General features: G+C 38.1%; 1 protein-coding gene across 31 annotated transcripts in view; it reads left to right on the top strand.

Annotated features, from left to right (window-relative positions):
* KMT2C (lysine methyltransferase 2C) overlaps positions 1-14,633 on the top strand; it is a 207,594-nt gene that overhangs the window by 117,160 nt on the left and 75,801 nt on the right. For 17 of the 31 annotated variants that reach the window (XR_011139519.1, XM_068934226.1, XM_068934233.1 and 14 more), the window contains 3 exons: positions 355-465; positions 2,521-3,251; positions 12,929-13,048. Coding sequence is in view for 30 of the 31 variants with exons in the window: in XM_068934226.1 (XP_068790327.1) it covers positions 355-465; positions 2,521-3,251; positions 12,929-13,048 (962 nt within the window). In the remaining variant the exon portion in view is untranslated. The remainder of the gene's footprint in view (positions 1-354; positions 466-2,520; positions 3,252-12,928; positions 13,049-14,633) is intronic. The other 14 variants (XM_068934237.1, XM_068934241.1, XM_068934240.1 and 11 more) reach the window with 2 other exon arrangements.

Here is a 14,633-nt window from a genome sequence, read left to right as displayed (position 1 = left end):
AGTTTGGAATGTGATAAAAGGCCTTTTATGTTACTTGGGTAATGCAGAGGAATCTGTGACTATGTGTAAATTATATTTCCACGAGTAAGTTCATATAATTGCTTTACATCCTCTTCTCACTATCTAAAAAGTATCAAGCAGCTTCAGTGTTAGTGAGAAAAGACCTCTTAATCTTTAAAGAGCACTATATATTCTCCCTAACCGTCTCATTGACCTGATTTGCCCTCATTCCTATCACATACTTAAATATCATTGCATTTAGCCAAAAGGTCAAGCAGTGATAGCAACTACTGATGCCAAAGTAATAGAATAAACACCTTGTCAAAACTGATAACTTCTTTGCCTCTCCTTAAGCTTGTACAGATGAAATGGAAATTGAAAGTGGTACAGATGTGGCATTTCAGGAACAAACCGTTATTGGTAGTGGCCCTGGTCAAGAATCAGCTGTTGGATGTGTCACAGATGGTAAGAAAGAGTTTTGCAGTCTAAGAAAATACAAATCCAGCATTCAGAACCCTTTCCCACTCAGTAAGGATTTGTGGTGCTTCATAAATTTAATAGAAAAAAATGCCTGAAAAGCAGTAAAAGGAGACAAATTGTGCAAGTTCCAGTGCCTGAACTCTCAAGCAATAGTATTAACTTTTTTATTGAAGAAATATTTTATTGAAGGCAAAGATAGCTGTAAATTATATCTTCAAAATGTAAATGTAGCAGAAAATCCTTTTACTTGTTTGGTAGGACTTGCTTTCTCCAAAAGCTGGAAATACGGTTAGATACTTTTGTACATTGGAGGATTATAGTTTTTAAAAAAAAAAAAAATGTTGCTTTGTAGATTCAGTTATTTGTGTATTCTGTTCAAGTCTTTTTTTTTTTTTTTTGTAGCTGCACATAACAAGATGGGATGAATTTTTCCTTTTGTTTTGTGGGGCACTTAATAGCTAAGAACTTCCAGTTTATGTGCCACTTATTTGAACTCGTTCAAGTATACACTCAGTTAAGGTGTTCTCTTTCCCTTCTCTGCCCCCCCCCCCGATAATTTGTTTATTAAAGTACATTCAGATAGGATGTGCTACAGTAGATAGGATGCGCTACAGTAGTTGATCATTAAGGTTCTGGGAATAAATATATCTTAGCAATCATTTATCATGTCCCAGCCAGAGAAAAGAATGGAGCTAGGGTGGTCTTTGGCTTAAGCTAAATGTTTTAGTGACTGATGTCAATGGCAAACCTTAAAGTGTGACCCACCCATCCCCAGGCCATGTTGAGGGATGACTGCTCTAAGGGAAATCAGGAAACCTGAATTTAAAGCCAAAAGAAAAACAAAATATCTTGCAGCTTAACTGCGATCACCGTTTTGTACACCGTGGCGTGTGATACAGGGCCATGATTTAAAATTTTGTCAATGAAGATACGTTCAGGATAAAGTGCTAGGCTGTGAATGGTAGTGGCTGATGTGTTTGTGTAGCAGCATGAATTTAATAAGAGTGCAAGCATAATAGAAAATAGGTGACCTGTAATGGAGTCAGGGACCGTCAAGTGAAAACACTAGAAGCCACTTCAAAGCAGAAAATAAGATGTGGTGCTTCATGGACTAGATACAATGCCCTGGAACTCTTTGAAAAACAAAGTTGTGGATGAAATAATTTTGATGCGGTTCAAGGGGAGGCTGGACATATATTTGTGAAAGAAATAGATGGGGCAATACTAAATGATAAACCACAAACTATTTTCAGCTCAGGTGATTTCCTACAGTCTCGGTGAGCATTAGGAGGGAAAAGTGTTTTACATACACTTGTCCTGTTCCTCCTCCTAGCTATCTGCCTTTGGCAACTGTTGGGACAGTTGCTTAAACTACATAAATTTATGCTAGCCTAAATCTTAGGTGTGCAGAAATGAAAAAAGGCAGGCTACTTTGAGCTGCTTACATGGAAATGTAGATTCAGATTCCTTGATTTATTGTTTCGGGCCCACTGAATGCTCTTTGTAAGCCAAGTTCCCTGCTTTGCAGTTGTATACTGTAATTTTATTCATTTGTTAACTTGATTCCTAGCAATACAGCTGTGGGAACTTTTCCTATCATATACATTTGGGAGTATCTTTGGTACAGTGGAATCATTGTTACTAGCTGAGGAGCTGCCCCGATAGCCTAACGTAATCGTCTTTTGCCTGAGCGTATTTTTATGGAAAACATGTGAAGGAGAGTGTTTGAGTGTGTCCCTGAAAATGTGCTATTTTTTTCTGAGGTACTCTGCTATGTTTCCAGGAAAAAAAAAAAAAAAAGAGAGAGAGAGAGAGAAAGCAATCAAACAGTTGCGATATGTCTACTACAAATATAGGTTACTGCAAACATAGGTACAAAAACTGATATTTATAAAGTATATTTTAACCTATACATAACATTTTCTTAAGCAAAGTGGGGTGTACTTGATGCATGTGATGTGTACCGGCTGTACTTGGTGACCAGTACAGCTGTGTAAGTTGTTCATTTTTACATTGAGCTTTTAATGTGATTTTACTTAGTTACAGGCATACCACCAGAAGAAAAGACCACGGAACTGGAAACGGAAGTCTCTGGTGAAGTTAATTCAACTGAAATGGAAATATCTCCTAAAAAGACACCAGCATTGGATGACAGTCAGACTGAGAAAATGATGGAAGGTGCTCAAGCTGTAATACAGCAGGAGTCAGACAAACAAGTTGAAGAGACACAGCTGTCACAAAATAGTGTTGAGGTATCAGAATTATGCACAGTAGACTCTCGGTCTCTGGCTTCAGTACCTGAGACCTTAACTGTGATGCCAGAAATAGAAGGGACTGAAAGTAAAGGGGAAATTTGTGCCCATGTAGAACAACAACTGGAAACGATAGAAGTGCAAAAAGACATGGAAAAAGGAGAAACTCATGAAAACTCAGAAACACCAGCTCTTTTAGATGTAAAAACTGCTTCTGCAAATGAAGGTTTGCAAAGCAGTTCGCCAGTTGGAGACAAACCCATAAAATCACCAGCTGAGAGTTACCCTTCACTTCCACCATCAGTTAGTATAAACAAGACAAATATGTCTTCCTCACCAGATGTTTCATTAGACTTGCATTCTGCACGTGATGTACAGCACAGTCAGCCTCCAGCGTTGACTTCCACTGCTGGAAGTGCTCTCACAACAACTTACATATCAGTCACTCCAAAAATTGGCATGGGGAAACCAGCCATCACCAAAAGAAAGTTTTCTCCTGGAAGACCCAGATCAAGACAGGTAAGCATTTCATTATATGCATTTATGAAGTTAGTTCAGGTTTCAGTTTAGTAGGTCAATAAATTGACCTATTTTGGAGAATATAATGTATTTATTCTCCCAAGTGAGTGTATGGTTTATTTCTTGAAGGAGGTAATTTCATGTTAAATAATTGAAGGTCATGCCTAAAAAAGGTTCTCTAGTGAGAACTACAGTTTTTTTTTCTTTTGGATCATACTTAGAGCAAAATAATATTTTTAATACATGCTAGAATACATGTGCTAGAAATGCAGACATGCATAATGTGCTTTTTCTTTTAACTTGTCTCTTATTCATATATGCATATGTTTTGGCTAATATCTTCAAAGTGTGTTAACATTTCTTAAGCTGGCTTCATAGATGAACCTGCAACGACTGTGTTTCCGTCACGCTCCCAGATTTTTTCTTGATGGAAGTTTTTAATGAAGGCAGATAGAGCAGTGGTTTTGTTTTATGGGCAAATACTGTGCAAGAACTTTCCGGTACAAATTGTTGTGGTTTGACGAGGATTGGATTTGATAATTGAAAATTAATCATCAGGTCCATAGCCTTCTGCAACATCTTACTCTCTGTTCTGTTCAAATTACATAGTTAAGGGAATAAATGGTTTGCGGTACTTTATTTTGCGTTTATTTTGTGTTTGCAAAATTCTACCCAAGATGTATGTCAGTGTGACAGATTAAGTTGTGCTTCATTTCTGTTCTCTACACAGAATTTAGTTTTAGACTTTTGAACTTCTAGGCTGATCATTTCACATTTTTTCTGAACTTAGTGTTAAAGAAGTATTCTATATGTTGTAGAATGTTTTCCATTTTCTCACGTAAACTAAGGATTCAAAAATACAGTGGAAGTCTGTTTTTTAAGAGCAGCTATGAAGCAGTGTTCGGAAAGGGTTAAGAGTGTATAATAAAAAAACCAAACAATTCAACTTGGAAGATTTTAGAGCATCACCATTTTTTTTCCTCATTTGTAAGCACGGTGGAGCTTACAGAAATACATATGAAATAAAAATAGACCATAAACTATTGAGAAGAAAGTGTTCAGTTACCCATTGTCTGACGTTGTCTTACAGTAGTCAAACATCACTTTTACCACTGTGAACTGTTTTAAAAATGAAATTTATTTCCCTAGTTTTAAATGTATTCCAGTTTGTCATGCAGATTTAAAAAGGGTGGCGGGGGGGGGAGGGGAGGAGGGAGGTTGTCTGTTGGGGAAGGTTTTTGTCTTGTTTTGTGTTCCAGCAAAAGTCACGTTTATTTTTCTGTTCTGTTTGCCCCCGGTATGTGTGGGGGCCAACATCATGATGCTGGCAATAAAATTAATTACTAGAGAGCCCACTGAGGAAAAGATGGAGGTTGACCCCCAACTGTAAATGCCTGCATCAGAAGTGCATCTCTTAAAAAATCAGCTAAAAAGTATTGGTTTGTGTAGTCTATGTACAATATGGTATAGGCATTAACCTCTGAATATATGGTGTAAGTAATGCAAATAAAACGGAGTTGAATTACTGTTTCAATTAATGTCTAGCACAAACAAAATTCTAGCTGTAATGCTCAATTAACAACGGTCTAGTCATCAGTTTGCACATTATTTTAAAATAAAAAGGAACAAATAGCATCTTAGGAGAGTTAGCATCTTAGCAGTTCCTATTGTACAGTTGAATAAGTTACCTGAAAAAGTAATGAACTTTCTTCTAAAAACGTCGGCCTATGAAGGCTCCCTTTGATCCTCTTGATTTTGATAATCCTTTACTTGTGCTTTAAACACATACTAAGCTGGAACTTTTGTGAGGCTAATAGCAATTTTCTGGTAAGAGAAGCTCATGCATACTTTGTTTTAAGTCGCAGTACTCTTTCTTACTTTCCACTGATTATTCACGTCTGTTGTGGAAATTGGTAGAAAATTGTCTTGAGTAAGGCCTGAATACAAATGAAGAGCTTGTGGATACTTGATGAGTGAAAAATAGACATTGTTTTCCTCGTCTTCTACTAGTAATCCAAATTCAGCATAACTAGTATGTAGGGCTTTGGGATCTTTTTCGGAACCTTAATTGGTCAGTTTTTACTTTTGTTCATCTCATTTTCCATATTGGAGATGAAAATATGATGCTCGTGTCTATAGATAATGCCTTTTGAGAAAAGAGGCTTGTCTATAATCAATGTTTTCTGAAACAGCTCTTTTAGTAGGACCATACTTCTGCTTCCGCTCAGGAACTCTGTGTTTATTTTGCTGGACTTTGATTTTTGTAGGTCGTTGTGCAATAAGGTATATACTGTATTTACATAAATATTTATATGCTTTAGACATTGACAAAATTATCTTCAGTATTGTAAGCTTGCAATGCTAACTTCCTGCTTGAGGCCTTTGCTGAGGGACTGAAACCTTTAGAATGATGTGGTCTGTGGCAGGTAATAGATTTAGAAAAGTACAATCACAGATAAGCATTTTTCCTTTGAGCAATATGTAATCAAACAAGTCCCTGATGGGTAAGGCATATGTTTAAATGTACTAACCTTGGATTGCACCTAGAAATTGCTTTGGTTTTCTTTGCCCCAAGCAGTCAATTTTTTTAAGGAATTGTGTACTTTTTTCCAAATCAAGGGGTTTGGATAGGAACAGAAACCTCTCTAAAAATATTTGATTGTGAAAGAACAACACCTCACGTTTTTACCTAATTGTGCTCAATTTATGCTATCTTTAAAAGGTCATTTCATGTATAGGTTTATATATATGTATATATGTGTGTGTGTGTGTATATGTATATATGTATATTTTTGTGTCAGTTTTCAGGAGAAAAAAAGCTACGTCTTCTGCTTTTTGGTATGTATGCCAGCAGTCCTATACGTGACTTTCTGTCGTCGTATTCTATATGATTTTAGAAACTGATTCTCAATTTGGAAAAAGAAAGAAGAAACCCTGTAGCTGTGACTGCTTTTTCTTTTGTAATCTGCATTCTGATACTCCCCCTTGCCTCCGTTCTGTGTTTACCGTATACTCATATGTGTTGGGGTTTGGTTTGGTTTCCTGTGACATGAGAATTCTTTGGGACGGGTAATTAAGCAGTTTTTCACTAAATATAAAAGCAAAGAATTAAGTCCTTTTGTTTTTTTGTGTCATACTCTACAGATACTTCAAAATGCATATTAGCTCTCAACCGTGGCTCAGAGAGAGACCCCGTCTTGGCAGGTTCTGGTGGCTGAGGAATGCATTGCGTTCTGCTGTCCATCTTGTTTTCTCTGTCTCGCTAGTGAGGCCCCTTTGCTGCAGAAGGTTCATAAACTTATCTTCAAATGCTTTAGCCTAATAAATATCTCAGTGCTTGTCCAGTGGTGAGATATGCGTCGAGGTCCTCTCAGAAGATTATTCCCACAGTTCTACCTTTTTGGAAGAACTTGCACTAGCTTCCAGTTCAGGGAGAAAGTTGGGTCAAGAGAGCTGAAAGGAAACGGGGAATATGCTCAGCTAAGGACAGTTTCCGTTTCAACTTCTTAAGGTATAACTGCTTCCACCTCCTGCTTTCGAGACAGGAGCCGAGCTGCACTGGAGGAGCTGAATCTACTGGAAGGAAAGTAAGCACAGGCTAGGCCAGGTCACGTTGACCCGTAGCAAGTACCAAGTGGGGAAAACAATTCTGGAGGGGAAAAAATGGTTCTGTGAGGTTCTAGGAGTGTGATAGATAATGCATGAGTGCAGTATGGCACCTCAGTTCAGAATAGACCAGGTCATGTGTGACTCTTCTCTGTGTGTCTGTATACTTTGCCAAAAAGGAATTTTTGCCGTCTCAAATGCAAGTTAATTTTATGGGTTCGTGGTCAGTCTCTTTCTATTTGAAGAAAAGCACATAATGCTGTTCTGCTGATTTGCTAGGACCTAGGTTATGAGATACTGAATGTTACATTGATCAGTTCTCAGCTGCATGTATTGGGGGACAGCAGAATAAGAGAGAAAAACTACACAAAATAGGGTTGGACTTTTGATTGAGGAAGTTGTGGCTCCCACGCTTGGCCAACCTAACATTGGGTCCACAGCTACTTTCTCTGCTACATAAAGGAACTATCACTGCAGGACCAGTCACTTATCCAGGACTACGCAGGTTTAAAAGAGATATTTGGATGAGAGTGTGATTACTCTGTGGACCCCAAAGAGAAGCCAACATTAGGCAGTTTCTGCAGGCAGCAGTATTCTCCACTCTCTCCTAGAAGATTCAATTGCTTTAATATATAAACTACCGTGCTGGAATGTCCTGTTATTGTTAAAAAAAAAAAAAAAAAAAAAATATCCATTGCAGTGGATTTGTGGGACTTCATATAGAGAAAAGCAGTAGAAAAACTGTCTGGATCTTGAAATATTTTTTTCTCAGCTTTAGAAGACCCACAGATTTGGCCTTCACCGGACACAGGTGAATCGATATAAATTAATAGTTTCTGATTTGCATTTGTTTTCGTTAAAATTAATTTATTGTGCTGTGTAGTAGGATGAATGATTGTCTCTTTCTTCAAAATCTATTAATAACTTTACTAATAAACTATGTTTGATTATTCAGTTTCAGTATTAGGTACAAAGTTATTCATAATCTGAAGTGTTTTTCCATATTGGATCTTAGTAGTTTGCTTTTATTTCAGGCTTTAGTGATACATTTGAAATGCTGCACTGTCACTGCAATTTTAAAATGACTTAAACCCATCTGACAGAACAGTTAAGACAATATTCCAGCTAGTGCCCTGCTCAAAAAGATGTCATGGCTCCCTTCCAGGGCTGTGCTGTTGTCGTCGTACACCCCACCCTCCCCTCCATTAAGCTACTTTGGGAGCAACAGGAAAAATTCCATCTTTTTTTAAACAGAAGGGGAGTTGTATATGCATCCATATAGGTAGGTGCAGTTATACAGATACAAAATACGTTTGCTGGTGCAAGCTTATTCCACTGGGATAGTGATTTTTTTTTTTCCAGCTGTGTCAGCAAAAGAGCTATTGCCAGTAAGGTGCACCTCAGCTACTGATGTGTGTTAGGACATCTATTATCCATACCCGTAGCTAGCCCAGCAAAAGAACCCTCCATCCGCCTAGCGAAGCATTGTGTTGGCTTCCCGCGTTTGGTAGTCCATGGGATGTGTTTTTTCTGTTTTGGTTATCCTACTCCAAAATGGAACCGAATTATCTTTTTCATGTATCCTGACTGCAGTTGTTGTACATGAGATACTTGCAAGGAGCTGCCAGCATAACAAAGTTCTTACAGTGCTAACCGCCGACTTGTGTCTGTACAGTCTCTTTGCTGTGGATTGTACCGATTGTCCACCCATGCCTATAAATAATTTGCAAGTTTATGCCAGGGGGATCTCTGCTTCAGTCTTTTTTTTTTTTTTTTTTCCTAAAGCAGTAGTCTTAAAAGAAATTATCACATAAATTTGTTAATGATTATTGTGACACATATCTAGTTTGAAGTAAATATTCACAGGAAAAATACCTTATTTTTTTTCCGTGTTTGAATGCTCTTCAATATTGAGGCTATTCTTTTATGTATCTGAATCGGAAAAATTTGAAATCATTAGTTCTTTCACAACAGCACTGAGTATTGGGAAACAATAACATCAAGTCAATGAATGTGGGTATTAACAGCATGTGCAGCTCTGTGAGACTAGTAGATAAATACTTTTCGGAATGATTTGTAGTAGTATATTGAATAGAAGATAACTTTCACTCTTTCTGTTTCCCTGTAAGAATTATTTTAGAGTGTGTTCCATGGAAGGTACTGTGATTAGCTAAAACAAAGGTATTCGTTTTCATCCTGACAGTACTGGGGAACCTTAGTATATGGCACAGTACGTATTTCTAGGTACTTGGAGAGATTTTCTGCAGTGAGAATGCAGAACGTCATGATGGGTTCAGGTGCATGTTCTTTCTTGCGTATTACGGCTTTCTCACCATCTTTGACTATGTGTTGCTCTTTAGTATGTTTCTGTAGTGATGATAGACACTGGAAAAAAGATCAAAAAGGTATTGTTTCCAGAATGAGTTTGTATTAGATTTTTTTTTTAAGGGTTTTTATGGTTTTTTTTTTTTTTTCCTGTAAGGGGATTATATTTAGAACAGATTGAAGTTTTGTTCATATCCCTAAAGTTATATTAAAATGAAAATACATGTTTACGATTGCAGTATATTTCATAAAGCATTAGGCTGCTAAACACAGTAATTTAGTAAGATCTCCTGACCCTTGATGACACTATATTTCCTTTTATTATAATTTAGTTGCAGCTGTGTTGAACGTTCAAGTCTGACGACTCGAGAATATGATGGAGAATTAGAACTTCCTGTTTCTGTCAAAGTGCCTAGTTATTGCCGTGGTTTTGATACAAATGAACTGAATAGAACTTTTTTCTTCGGTGTGGTGTGATAATAGGCATTAATTAAAAGCCAAAATATAATTAACGCATCTCTTTGATTTAATTCATTTGTTCATAGTATTGTGGAAGAGTGTGTTTTTAATTAAGTTTATCTGACCAAGAATTCAAATGTTTCTGATCTGCAATAAAACTTGGATTAAATTTCCAATTTAATTCTTAACAATATGGTTCATGAGTCATATACAATTCATTTTGTTTTGAAAGACTGAATATTTCATATTGAGATTTAATATTCTATTAGCTTTTTAATCTTTTGAATATACTTAATCACTAGAGAAGTGTATCTTCTTAAGCGGAAAATAATTTCATAAGTTCCAAGTAAAAGGAGCTAGTTTCAGTTTTTGATTAATATTTTCAGTGTGTTGTGATATCTTGGATTTTGACCCTTAGCTGGCATGTTCCCTCCCTTACAAGTTTGAAGTAAAGATCGTTTCTACGATGTACAGGTTTTGTTTGTGCTTCCACATTATGAATAAAAGAACAATTACTTACCGCACACAATGCCTGTTAGAAATCTAGGAAAACTACAAGTAAATCCAATAAAAGCTCTAACTTGTACAGAAAACGTTTATTCTGCTCAAATTGAAAGTTACTGTTTCATGTTGCTTGATACTAAAAATCAGGCTAGCGTGGGAAAGTTAAATTTCATATTGCCACAGATCTGCTGGTGTAATTGCCAAGTACTGCGTGACAGTGTTTACGGAAAAGACGAGATTCCTACAAAAAAGGACCAGTAGACTGCGGGACTCACGTAACAAAATTAGACCTCAGCCTTTTCCATTTCCGTCAGGTGGAGATTGCTGCGGAGTCGGGGAGTGGGGTTGATTCACCTGCCTGTCGGCTTTGCAAAGCTCTGCCCTGGTCACCCGGAGCTTCCCCTTTCTAGCCACGGCAGAGAAGCAGGCCCACGTAAGCCTACTTGCGCGTTTATCAGAGGACTCCCACCAAGAATGGGCTTTCGTACGTGTGTTGAACCTCTGTTTCTGCGAAGGTTTGCTTGCTTGCTTTCCCCTCCGTGTCTAACTCGGTGCACTGGTGCTCCCGTTGTGGCATGGCCGTTACGGCGTGGTTTTGTGTCGGTGAACTGCTGCCCTCTCCGTGGCCACGATTGCGGGCGTGAAAGGTTTTTGCTTCCATCTGCTCAACGCTGTTCCCTTCTTAGAGGTAACTGATCCTTTCCCTCGGCTGTCTGGGCCGTCTGAGTGCCGACTAGCAAATTCAAGTCAAACAAAATGAACTGGGATAGCAAAGTCTTACAGTGGAAGCGGTTTGTTGGAGCGTGCAGGGCAGCAGTTGCCGGCGCTAGCCGTTCAGCCGAGCGAGCGTGTGAGGGGAAGCACCTCGGCCGAGCGGGGAGCGACGCGTAGTTGGAAACGCACCAGGAGCTCGCCACCTTCTGGGACCATGAAGCAGTTTGTAGTTGGTGTGTCTGCTTACCCCTTTGTGTGGACAAAGCTGTGAAGATTTTTTTTTAATATAATAATAAAGAAGTGCTCTATTATCCTTGTTCCGTTTCCCCTGCAGGAGTAGCTGCACTCATAAAAGCAGATTTACGCTGGATACCGCTGTGTCCGCGCTGTGCGTTTTACCACTCTGACAATCTTGGCGTTGTTGAAACGCAACTTTTAAGCGTAGTTAAGCTTTTAGGTCACAGCCGGGTGACTTCTTTTGGATGGGTTGTGTCAGCGCGAACACGGAGCCGACCTGAGCAGCTGGAGGTCACTGCCTGCCTGGTTTTGCAAGAAGGTGGCGTCACGTGAGCTTTCCCTGCTCTGCGTGAGGACAAGCCGGCTGGCTGGCTCATGCTCGCTTGCCTCAGCAGCCAGAGCTAACCTGGCACTGCCTTAAACGGATTAGGGAGCACTTGCCATGATCCTTTTGGCCTGAAATTACTTGATGGGGAGCCCCATTTTCGGTCAGCAGAGCTGTTTGCAGCGTGAATGCCTCTTTACAGGCCGAGATGAGCGTACATTTTGATGGATTGTTGATGCCGAAGAAATTGTTTTGCACGCGTTCTCCATGGAGAATATTTCCTTCTAGGAAAACGTACTTTGTAATACTATCTCATTTTTCTTTATGCCTATACTATAGACCAGTATTCAGAAGCACAAATGTCGTTACGCTTGTGCGTGTAAGCCGTTACCCACGTGTGAGTAGTTGCGTTAAGTTACTCCGTATCATCCATGCTGTTCTGCTGCTGGATGTAATTCTGGAGAAGTAAACCTGTACTCCTCTTCATCTGTTTTACTTCTCATCTTAGTGTTGTGTTTTTCTTGCTTATACAAGCTTAGAATTAGAAAGAAGTATTATCCTTTAAGTACGCTAATTTACACATTTAGCCATCAGTGACTCGATAAATAATTTCATTCTATCTTCTGCCGTCTTTATTCCGGACTGAAGACAGTTTTCCACACGTTTTAATGTGTATGAATAACTTCAGCATTTTTTTCTTCTGTATCTTAGCACGTTCTTCTTGTTTAACTATTTTTTTTTTTTGTCACAGAGTTAAATAATTTCCCACAGTGTTGGGAACTATGTAAGTAGGGATGAAAATACAATCAGTTACTTAGAAAGAGTTTCTAGGAACACCATATGTATGCATAATTATGACATGTATATAATAATATTATTTGATACCATAGTGTAAAAATTATCAGGATGAAGAAAACATTGGTATTGGGCTTTTATAATGGTTTATTTGCGATGTACTTGCAGAAAAGAGGTATTTTGTTAATTACCCATGGCTATTTTTCTTTTCTTTTGTTTTCTTTTTCACGTTTTATATTCCTGTTGTTTCCCGTGCTTCTCAGACTAGTTGCCATGATTGTCGGTAGGTTTAGACTCAAAAGTTGATTAAGGGCGTCTGCTCTTTCAGAAATGCAGTTTCAAGTGCAAAATGGAAAACTTTTCATCATCTCAAAGTACTCTCTGTTCAGTTTGATGCAGTAAAATTCAGGGATATAGTTTGTTGTTATGACTGATTGGTTTCTATTTGTCTTCTACTTTGTTTATAAAACACATTTCCTAGTACTTAACTGTCAGTTTGAGGTTAAAATTTTAGTGTAAGTTTCAGTGACAGCCTGAAAATTTCCCACCCTCCTCTCACTCAGTGCGAACTAACTGACTAGTTAAGTTAATGTAGAAATGCCTATGCCTGCATGTACTTTGCTTTTCAGATTTTTTTTTTTTTGGTTGCTTGCTTTTCTTTTTTTATGTTGCGAAGTTTTATACATCTATTTTCTCACCTACCGTATCCTAGGGGGCTTGGAGTACCAATAATACAGTCAGCCCACCTTCCTGGTCCCCAGACATTTCAGAAGGTCGGGACATTTTTAAATCCAGACAGCTTCCTGGCAGTGCCATTTGGAGCATCAAAGTGGTAAATAATTTGAATTTATTTACATGTATCCATTGCTGTCTTTCTGCTGTAGAGACTACTAATGAAATTCTGTATAGCGCATCTGAATTAATCCTCCATTCTATCACTGTTTAAGGCCTTTGAAAATTTTGTAAAACTCTGGAGCTTTCAGGTTTAAAAATGTGTGCTTTCCAGAGTGTACATGTATTATGATGGCAGTGCCATGGTTTTACACGGCAAAGAATAATTTGCATTATCAATTTTTATGTGTGTTTAGTACTTCAGTTCTTGTGGTTAGCTTTAAGTAGCTGTCAAAATAAGTTACTGGAGAAAGAAACGTCCTTAAGACTGGCAGTAAGGTAAGCCAGAGGCTGAAAAAAACCATATCTGAGGTGCGTCTTAAATTTGTTGCTACGGAGAAATCTTGCAGAATGGATCCAAAGTGACACCGATTTTAGGTTGTGAGGGAATAAATGCCTACTTTCCTACCTGATTAGACAGACAAAGCTTGTGTCGACAGTGATGTTTGTCGTTAAAAATACCTGAGGAAACTAACTGGAATTACGATTAAAAAGAAAAAAGAAAAAGCTAACCTATGAAACCCTAACAAATAGCTGTAGGTTCCAAATGATTTATTTTCATCTCACTTTAACTCTCATGCTAATTTTATTTTAATTTGGTATTAGCTTAGCTTTTGCTGCTTCAAGCATTAATTTTCCGCTTAATATTCAGCATTAACATTGGTACAAGTACGTGCTTGTTACTAGTCTTGTGAAAGTAACAATACTGATACCTAGTCTGAAACACACAAAACCGGAAACTTGTCAGAAGAGTTCACATCTTGAAAAGTTCACGCACTTATGTCCTGTGTCTACATATGTTTTGACTGACATATGTATGTGAGGACAGCGTTATCCTTTCCCATTTACTACCTACAAGTACTTCAGCCATCCGTGATGTCCTTCCTTTCACTTCCTAAAATAGTGTTGTCTTGTCTAGTGTATACCTTGTTGTATAAGAGTAAGGTAGTTTAATTTCTCTTTCCATTAGTACACGGACATTGATAAAATGTTAACACTGGGATACTTGGAATCTCCTTTTAATAATTACCATGAACTTGTATATCATCTTTGAAAACAGGATTTGGTGCATTTGAAAAATACTGTTGGCAGTATTGAGAAGTCCACCATGCTCCTTTCCATCCCTGGATCTCTTGTCTCTATCACTAGAGAGTGTTCATGTCTGTTGGTGATACCATCACCGAAGAGCTTTGTGGTTTAGTGAACACTGTTTTATTGAGCAAATGTTTTGTCTTGGTATTAAAAGTAGTTTCCGGCAAACATTTGGATACAGATACTGTAGACATCTAGATATTCTGTGAACAGAGTCGGGCTTTCTTAGCAGTAGATATTATTCACAAATTTGAAATGCAGTAAATAACCTCACTGCTCATTTGGTAGTAAGAAAGGATACTCTCTTGAGTATATACCGTAACTGTCATCATTTATGCAGAACAGAGCTTCTGAAACCGATGTACTCTGTGCAAAGGCATCTTGCCGTACTAGCCAGAACTCAATTAGGAACATTGTCAACACGTTCCTCTTCT

The sequence above is a fragment of the Struthio camelus genome, chromosome 2, assembly GCF_040807025.1.
Source record: "Struthio camelus isolate bStrCam1 chromosome 2, bStrCam1.hap1, whole genome shotgun sequence".
Taxonomy (NCBI): domain Eukaryota; kingdom Metazoa; phylum Chordata; class Aves; order Struthioniformes; family Struthionidae; genus Struthio; species Struthio camelus.
Note: the sequence above shows the minus strand (reverse complement) of the source record. Positions and strands in the feature narration are given on the sequence as shown.